General features: G+C 35.8%; 1 protein-coding gene across 1 annotated transcript; it reads left to right on the plus strand.

The window, feature by feature from the left end:
• Positions 1–7,924: 7,924 nt before the first annotated feature.
• On the plus strand, positions 7,925–9,697 carry LOC149174732 (LEAF RUST 10 DISEASE-RESISTANCE LOCUS RECEPTOR-LIKE PROTEIN KINASE-like 1.2). The gene is made up of 3 exons (XM_089422670.1): positions 7,925–9,041; positions 9,144–9,188; positions 9,304–9,697. Exons 1-3 carry the CDS (start codon positions 8,282–8,284, stop codon positions 9,519–9,521), a joined length of 1,023 nt encoding a protein of 340 aa, XP_089278796.1. The 5' UTR covers positions 7,925–8,281; the 3' UTR covers positions 9,522–9,697.
• The last annotated feature ends 713 nt before the right edge of the window (positions 9,698–10,410 follow it).

Consider the following 10,410-nt stretch of genomic DNA (forward strand, 5'->3'; position numbering starts at 1 on the left):
ATCATTGGTACGACTTCTACAATTCCACATTGTGTAACTAATTTTCCTGCAATAACAGCATTCAGGTTCACTTTTATTTGATTTTTTTCTTTCTCATCCTCATCTTTGTAAACAATGCATTTTCTATTTGAGAATTTCATTTTGTATCCTTTGGCTTTAGTCTCTTTTCCTCTGCCAAAAGTGTTGCAATTGTCTCATCCAATTTTTGTGAAGACATTTGATTCAAAGTGAAGACAACATTACTATAACTTGAAGGTAAACTATTTAATAAGATGTCTTTTGCATCTTTGTCTTCCACCTTAGCACCTGCTTCAGATAATTGTCTTAAAAGAGACATTAAATTATTTACATGACTGGACATAGATGTCTCCTCATTCATTTTAAGTCTAAATAATTACAACTTTATGGAAAATTTTGCATTTGTAGCTTTTGCACCAAACAATTGAATCAAGTGTTCCCATATTTCCTTAGATGGTTTAGTGAGATCTACAAGATGTAACTGTGAATCTGAAAGAGCAAGTCTGATAATGGACTTAGCTTTGTCATCTCTATTTTTCCATTCAAGTAATTGTTTACAATCTATTGGTGACACTTCTAAACCATTCATTATGCCCCATAATTTTTTCTTCATTAATTTCATCTGAACTTTTACTTTCCATGAAGGGAAGTTTCGGCCACTAAATTTCTCTAAAATCATGAATTCCATGATCACAAAATATTAAAACTAATCAAAATTTCTTTTTAAATTTTAACACTAAAATACCTTTCTCTACAATTATTTTTGCCTCCAAAGATAGATCGGCGAGAGATGGATGAGATCCCCTATAGTGGAACTAAGAAATAGCACTATAGGACTTGGCATATCTACCAGAGTTTATATATTTACTTGTGCCTGACCTGCCATCAACTAGTATTTCTCGGAAATAATCCACAACAGATGGTACTACTTACGGATTTCAGACAGATTGAGCAACTAGCCCAACTCAAAGAGTTATCCCTCGATCGGAAGTATGGAAGGTTGAGATTTATTCCCCACATCTGGTGAGGCAATTCTAGGACTAGGTGGTAGCCACACCACAAATTTTAAAGCCACACAAACTCTCACAGGATGACAACAATCTCCTCCGATCTCACTATTCTACGCTCCAAGGTCAACTCAAGGAATCTAAAAACAAGCTACCGCTACTCCACGCTAGTCTACACGTTGCAACTCCAATCTAGATGTGGTTGTCGGCTTATCCTCCAATCTTCACAACACAGGTCATTTACACTAGTCCGCACAAATGACTACACCATCTTAAATGGTAGGCTTTGACTTTATTGATTTTCATTGATACATGCACAGTGATACTCCACGGCTCCTTTGGTTCTGTTGTCCACCAATATGCAAAATAGCGCACAAGCTCTCTGTCACAGTGCCTAAAATAATATCTACCGATCAATCCAACTCTAATACCAACTAAAGAATTATAGAAATCACTCATATATTCCACAGAAAGGTGTATGTGTCAACACAAAAACATTACATTCAGTCATTACTCTATAATATAGAGTTTGTGAGATCTAACTTATTCCTAATTTAGAAAGATAGGTTGAGATAATTTCTCAACCACCACCAACAACTCATAGACTAAAAGTAGCATTAACTCCAAATAGTATGATAAAAGTAGCATTTATATTTTGATTTTAAATTTTATGCATTATATGAATATGAAGTAAGGTTAATTCTTTATACATAAAATTTTAGTACACACAAACTAGAGATAATACTATGAACAAGGATGAACATTAATAATCAAGAAGATATGATGCACAATGAACTTATACGACCTCTGAAAAACAAATCATGAGGAATGGTAAACACCTAAAAATACCATGGAATTCGAGACACAATAAATGAGATTGCTTTACAGGCACTCCTGGTGTTTGTTTTATAGGCACAAGCTTTGATGGTGAGAAAATAGGCTCTATCTACAATGGAGAAAACCTTAATATTGTAAACAATTTTTAAATTAATTTTTTAGAGAGATTTGATTTCCCAGTACCAAAATTGAATTCTATAATTACCCAAGTCGTAGGTGGAGCAAGCATCAAATTAGGGGATGTTGTCATCATAGAAAGAAAAGAATTGGCAACCACTTGTTGCAGATATTTTGATTTATTGTCTACTTCCTAAATTGGATCTAGAATTGTATTTTCTAATCCTAAGTGATCGAAATATAAGTCAATGTATATGTCCCACCATATCTGCACCAACGTCTTTATATCTTAACTTTCCAGATTTTCATAAATATTAAAGACATTGACATAAATAAGTACACTTATTGACACAAATATTGGAAACATTTGTAGCATCCCTGGTAAAAAATTCCATATAAAAATATATAAGACCGCGATCGATGGAACACTTATTACAAGTTGAATGTTGGGCAAGACATCCTAGGGGGTGTTCATTTGGTTGTTTATGGCTAAGGCTTTGGAAAGGCAAAATGGCATTTTTGGCACATTTGTTTATGAAAATTATGGAAATTAGTAGAAAAGGAAGGTGAAAGGTCACAAGTTGCATGTGAGGAGGAAAATGAAGGAAAATAATGGAAAATGAAGAAAAATAGAGGCCTCATTCATAAAATGGCTTCTGAGGATCATTTGGTAACCTTTCTTCAGTTGAGTTTTGGAGCTCTCTCATTAGTCTCTCTCTCTCTCTTTCTCATACTCTTGGACACTTAAAGTTCCTTGGATCATTTTGGTATTGGATTAAGAAAGGAAAAGAAGGAAAGAGAAAGCAAAGATCAAGTAGGGAAAGGCAGGATCAAGAAGCTACAACATGATTCATTGTAGGTATCAACTTGCATGTTATTTTCCTTGCTAGATTTGGCATGTATGGGATTGCATGTGTTTATTTTCTACCATGGCATGGGTTTTTGCAGGTGTGACAATATTTTCAGCCTAGCCTTGCCATTTCTTCATAGCTTTGATGAGATGGGTTCTCTCATATGGTTGATGTGGGATGGCTGGATTGGGTTCGAAGTTGAGTGGGGTGGATCTTTGAATTGACAAACAAATGGCCTAGTGGTCCCTAAACCAGATTAAGGATGACGAAGCCACTAGCCTAGTAATCCCTAAACCAGACTTTGGGTTGCAGTAAAGCCATATTGTGTGCCGTGATGGGCCTATGAATCCTTCCCAGTGAATGGAGGGATATACGGTAAATCCAAGAGGTTGATTTTCTCTCCGTTGGGTTTAGTGGTCCCGGGATGGGATGCTTGGTAAATCCGGGTGAGTATGTCTCAGCGTAGGGCCTAGTGATCCTTGGATCAGACTATGATGCACGGTAAATCCTGAGAGACTAGCAGGCACTCAAATTCCTCACAGTGTAGGTGGAGAACTTTAGTGGCATTCATGTTGATTGGTGTTTTTGATGTGTTCTATGAGTCCCACATTAATGCTTAGAATATGGCACAAGGGTGATTGGCTAAAGAGAGACTTGGCTCATCCAATCTATGGTGGGGTCAAACATGGTAGTTCCATCTCTGGTTGGTTTATTGCATTCAATAATGAGAAATTCATTCCTTTGATTTCCATGTGCAAATGTATTGATGTATCTGTGGATTTTTATGGTTGATATGTTTATGTTAATTTTGTTCCTATTATGTTGGTTATATGTATCTTTTTTTACAGCAACTATGTATGGCTCTCAGCATGTTTTTACTCATATATGAATGGATAATGTGTTTATGACCTAATAGAGGATAATGCATCAATTAACATGAGGGAACAATGGTTCATAATGATTCTCAGATAAGTATGAGATCCCTACACTTAATTATGTTTTTTACACCTATAGGTTACATGTTGATGATTTATTTGACGAAATGTTTTTCATGGTTAGTAGGGGTCTGGTTATGGTCCTGTTCAATTTATTGCTTTTGCATCATTGTTTCCTTGTATTTTTACTTATTCTAAGCTATCACTCCCTTCTGGGCAATGGCCTGGGCTCTGGGCCTAAAAAAGTGGCTTAAATATCGAGGCCACTAGCATAGAACTGGCAACTTTGGTATCTAGTCACTAGCAGGCAAGCCTGTGAGAGTGACTCTAGGTTTTTGGTCACTCCCTTGCCCATAGCATGAGAGCAACTATGTCTTAAGAGATCCAAAAAAACAATGGGACCCAAGGACAGGTTGTCTGAGTGGTTGACTTGTCTCCTGAGGGTTCTGTTGATGATGTTGGATGACTGTGTGTGATATTATGTCGATTCAACATTCTTAAGGTCACATAGGAGGTTGAATTTGATCATAGTAGCCTTTAATCTCATGTTTATCTCGGTTGACATGGTTACTTGGGTGGATGTGGGAGGAGGGTGTTACAGAGTGGTATCAGAGCATGGTTCACTCCTTGAATTGGATGGGTAGTGTGTGTTGGTCATGCATGCATGTCAGTTGCATGTGTGTCTCATACACTTGCATTCCATGTGCTTGTTGCATTTCATAATGATTGATCATGATTGTAGTAAGGTTTTCATGAGGAACTTGATTTGATTTTGTGGAATGCATCATCATGAGTATATGACTCGTTACATATTATTATACGATGCTTACATGTTGTTATATGTCTCTTGATTACATCCTTCTACGGTAGGTTGCATTCTTGTATGTTTGATTACATGTATCAGTCTTGTAGGTTAGTTACAAGAATTGTTAGCTTATTCTCTACTACATGTGTTCATGTGTATGTGTAGTTGAATAGGCATTTCTTATGCATGTTGATGGTTGCATGTGGAAATGCGTATAGTGGAGTAATGGTTGTTGTCATGCATGAAGTCATGGTTTGTGTAGTTGATATGGTCATGCATTGATGACTAGACTCTAGATAGAATGGTGTGTATATGGTTTTGCACTCATGTGTTATATGTCTATATGCATTTGTTATGCATGTATGGTCTTGGTTATAGTTATGCATGAATAGTAGGTCAAACATGCATTGTGAAGTCATGGTATGAAATTTAGGTTATCATGATGTTCTTGGTATGCTAGGATGCTAATGTGTTGGTTGAGATAGAGCATGTGTATTTTCCTTACTAGATTTGGCATGCATGAGATTTTATGTGTTTATTTTCTACCATGGCATGGGTTTTGCCAGGTGTGATACTATTTTCAACCTAGCCTTGCCCTTTCCTGATAGCTTTGATGAGATGGGTTCTCTCATACATTTTATGTGGGATGGTCCGATTAGATTCGAAGCTGAGTGGGGTGGACCTTTGAATTGACAAACACATGGTCTAGTGGTCCCTGAACCGCACTGAGGATCATGAAGCCACTTGCCTAGTAACCCCTAAACCGAACTATGGGTTACAGTAAAGCCATATTGTGTGCTTCGGTGGTCCTAGGAATCCTTGTCGGTGAATGGCGGGATATACGGTAAAGCTAAGAGGTGGATTTTCTCTCCATTGGGCCCAGTGGTCCCAGAATGGGATGCATGGTAAAGCCTAGAGAGTATGTCTTTTTGCAAGGCCTACTTATCCCTGGATCGGATTGTGGATGCAGAGTAAAGCCTAAAAGACTAGGAGGCACTCAAATTCCTCACGATGTAGGCGGAGAACTCTGGTGGCATCCATGTTGATTGGTGTTTTTGATGTGTTCTATGAGTCCCACATTCCTGCTTGGAATATGGCATGGGGGTGATTGGCTGAAGAGAGACTTGGCTCAACCAATCTATGGTCGGGTGGAACGCGGTAGTCCCATCTCTGGTTGGTTTATTACATTCATTAATGAGAAATTCGTTCCCTTGATTTCCATGTGGAAATGTATTGATGTATATGTGGATTTTGATGGCTTATATTTTTATGGTGATTATGTTTCTATTATGCTAGTTATATGTATATTTTATGACAATAGCTATGTATGGCTCTCAACATGATCTTACTCGTATATGAATGGATAATGTGTCTATGACCTAATAGAGGATAATGCAGCAATTGATAGGAGGGAACAATGATTCACAATGATTCTCAGATAAGTATGAGACCCCTACACTTAATTATGTTGTTTACACCTATAGGTTACATGTTGATGATGTGTTTGATTTAATGTCTATCATGGCTAGTGGGGGTTTGGTTATGGTCTTGTTCATTTTAATTCTTTTGCACCATTGTTTCCCTGTATTTGTACTAATTCTAAGCTATCCCTCCATTCTAGGTGGTGGCCTAGGCTTTGGGTCTGAAAAAGTGGCTTAAATCCCAGGGTCGCTGCACAGAACTGGCAATTCTGGTCATTGATTGTTGGTAGGCAAGCCTGTGAGAGCGACTTTAGGTTGTTGGTTGGTCCCTTGCCCATAGCATAAGAGTGACTACGGCCTAAGAGATCCAGAACAATAGTGGGACCCAATGACAGACTTTCTGAGTGGCTGACTTGTCCCTTGAGGGTTTTGTTGATGATGTTGGATGACTGTGTGTGTTGCTTTGTCGATTCCACTTCCTTAAGGTCATATAGGAGGTCGAATCTGATCATATTAGTCTTTCATTTCATCTTTACCCCAGTTGACATGATTACTTAGATAGATGTAAGAAGAAAGTCTTACAACATTAAATTTATTAATACTTTTTAAAATATAATTAAAAAAAATCTAAATGTGATATAGTGATGGACCATTTTATTTAAATTTATTTGGGTTTGAAATTAATTTTTAATTTTTATACCAACTCCTTTTATAAAAATAAAATTTAAATTTAAATAAATTTTAACTTAATTTTACTAAATTTAAAACAAAAATGGGTCACTCTAAATATCAAGCATTCCACACTTTTTAGATATAGTTAGAAGTATCATAATTAACAACACAAAGGGGACAGTCGGCTATCGACCATTTCTTCACTGAAATTGGCCGTACTTCTGGTCTCCATTTCTGCCTTGAAGAATGCGTACTAATGGTCTCCATTTCTGCCTTGTAGAATACTGGATGGAAGTTTCATGTTGGTTTTTAATAAATTTGTATTTAAATTATATATAGTTTAAGATTTTTTTATATTTTAATTTATTACTAGAAATTTGTAAATTTATAAATTTATTTAATTTTTTTTCAAAACATTAAATCTATTTATATATATTCTATATAAATAAAATAATAATAAAAATTTTTAATTTAAAAAAAAAAATATATATATATATAAAATTCTAAAAAAATACTAAAACCATATTAATGGGACTGCAGATACATTATCAAAAGAAAAATGCACAACAGGCCTCAAACGAATATATTATCAGTCCTTTTTGCATAAATGTCTGCTTGAGTGGGCCATATCCAGCTTTAAAGCCCTCTGTCTAGACATGAATGTGGTGTTAGGTGTTTCTTATTGAGATAGATATCTCAACCATTAGATGATAGACTTAATGCATAATCGAGTTATAGATAAGAGGGAAAATGTGTCTGTTCAGGACAGACCCACAATGAGTTAAAAGAAAATCAGGATCTATCCACAAACATATCAGAGTTATGAGGCAGAGCATACTCTGTTTTAGGAGACAGAGGATGATGAAGTACAGGTCCATTAGCTCACTAAGGGTCTATTATCACAGAGTTCTTGATTTACACTCTCTTTACAGGGGATATAAAGCACTGAGGATATAAATTATGTGGGTTGTTGATTTACACTCTCTTCACAAGATATACAAAGTACTGAGGATATAAATTATCAATTTTATGTAAGCCCTGTAGAACACTGTTTTAAAAAATGTACTGTAGAACACTGTTTTAAAAAATGTAATGAGCAAAACTGGATCCCAGATCCAAGCACAATGTGTTTCTCTTACTTTCCAGTAAATAGAAACTTCTTTTTTTTTTTGTGTTGAAAAAAATTCCAACACACTGCTTTACACCACTTTACCTCCTTCCACTGTATTTCCTGAACGACAATTATGATGGATTCAATGAATTCTACCCGACAGAGTTTTCACCACCGCTTCCGAGAGGCTCCAGTCCAAATCTTTCCACAACTTTGAATGGACCAATGCCAGAAGGCGTGTCGAATTTAATTAGTCAAAATGACGACGAAATTACAGTCTTCGCCGGATAATTCGGACAAGGTCTGTGGAATTTAATTAGTCAAAATAACTACGAAACTACCGGCATTGCCGGATAATTCGGACAACCAGTCAAGCGAAGTCAGACTGGCTTGCAATCTTTGCCCGTTTCCCTCACGCCTACGCTTTCCAAGTTCGTCTGATCATCTCCTCTGCGTCTTCTTAATGCATTTCAAGATTTCTTTTTTTCTGTAACAGAAAAGCAGAGCATGAGAATAGTGAGTGTCTTTCTTACCAATTCAATGGCTGTCACACTTTACCTTTGCCTCTTCCTCTGTTCCTCCATATCATTATGTCTCGCCTCTTACTATGACATTTGTGCTATTTCTGAGTGTGGGAGCTTTCATTTCGGTTACCCTTTTGGGTTGGAAAACACCGGCTGTGGTGACCCTGACTTTCAGCTTCGCTGTGATTACCAGGGCGGCAATCCTCTCATTAATATCGGTGGAGACGAGTATCGGATACTGGAGCCCTTTTCCTTGAGGGCTGGTATCAATAATAATTCCATGAAAATCATTAACAACAAACTGCGGAGCAGTAAATGCGATCTTTCAGGAAATTACTCCCAATTCTGGTTTCCCGCCTCTCATTTTCAGATGGCGGATACTTACACGAATATCACAATTTGGGGAGAATGCCATGAAACCACTGAAGACTTTTTTCCATTAAGATCTGGTGAGTGTGGCAACGATTGGTATTACAATATGCGGAGACCAGAAAAGGGAACGCGCTGCTGTAAAACTCGTCTTCAACTGCCAATTCACAGGGAGTATCAGCAATTGAATATGAATCAGACGTTTCTGTGGGAGGGTTTTGAGGTAACATGGCAGGTGGACAGCAGCCGATATCAAAGCTGTGAATCTTGTCTGAACAGTAACGGGAGATGTGGTTACGGCATGCAGGAACCGACAACATTTCTTTGCTTTTGTCCCGACGGCAATACATATCCAGACAAGTGCCCTGACCATGGTGAGTTTCTTGATATGTAAAATATTCTATCTTAGCTGTGCACTCTTCAATCAAGTTATGTATATTATATGTTTCCCCATCAAAAACTCTGGTTCCTTGCAGGTACTGAAGATACAGAAGATCGGAACATGTCACTGATTGCCACAGGTATATATAATTTCTTCCTATTCTGTATCTCCAATTTAACAGCAAGGTAAATTTAAATTTTCTTTCCATTAATGGCGGTTGAAAGGCTGACAGTAATATGTTCATTCCACCGCAGGTTACTTCTTTGCAGGAGTCGCGGTAACAGCTATAGCAATAGCTGTAGTACTGTTCTTCACGTATGATGCCTGCAAGAAGAGAAACCCCCCACCTCATTCTCAAATATCACAAGGAAATGGAAACGAGGAGTCGAATCCGGGCCCTCCCTCCTCTGCACCCAAAAGTCCAATGTTTACTTCCACTGAAAATTCTTCCTCCATTGAAACTGGAGTCTAGATTTGTACATTAGACTGGTTTTAGCCAGTACAGGTCTTTGAATTGTTCTCAATCGCTTGTAGATACGATATGTGTGATCCTATAGAGTTAGATAGAAGAAGAAGCACTTAAGCCCTTTGCCAATTTATTTTATATGAATGTTGTTTTGGTGGGTCTTTCACAATCTTGAATATGGTCTTGAATGTTGTTTTATAATTAAATTAAATGAGTAGACCTTTAAATTGCATATGTATTTTTTTTGTGAATCTTTATTCATGTGTGCGCTTTGTGCATTATTATATATGTTGATGGTGGGTTGTAAGATTTTCAAGCTTGAAAGGAGAAAAAATGTTTTCCTATTCAAATAGAAATTTAAATATTGGTTTTAGATGAAAAGGATTTGGTTTTTAGTGGGTATTTGAGATAAAGTTAATAATTGTCATGTAAGGAAAATTGTTAGGGTTAAGATTGTAAGACTGGGAATATGATATTGGTATTTTTATATTATTTTTATTATTATTGATTGGTATATTATGTTTTAATATTATTATTAGTTTTATTATGTTAATAGATATTTATTCTTTATTAATTTAATTTTTTTATAGTGTCTTTTTGTTTTTATTTAAGAAAAATAATTATAATACAGTTATCTTATTAAAAGAAATTAAAAATTTGATATTTATAATAAATGTTTTCCCAGTTTCTCTCCTATACTTATTTATTTAATTATAAGAATTTTAATAAAAATAAATAAGAAATAATATATAATAATAATAATAATAATAATTATTATTATTATAAATAATTGTTTTTATATAAATTAAAATAATCCTGATTTATATTAATAATATTTTTTTTGAATTTCATATTTTAATTGAGTTAATAAGAATATAAAATTTTAATACATTCA

Source organism: Pinus tabuliformis, chromosome 4_1 (genome assembly GCF_031772625.1).
Source record: "Pinus tabuliformis cultivar Carrire ecotype Pingquan chromosome 4_1, CPIR1, whole genome shotgun sequence".
NCBI lineage: Eukaryota > Viridiplantae > Streptophyta > Pinopsida > Pinales > Pinaceae > Pinus > Pinus tabuliformis.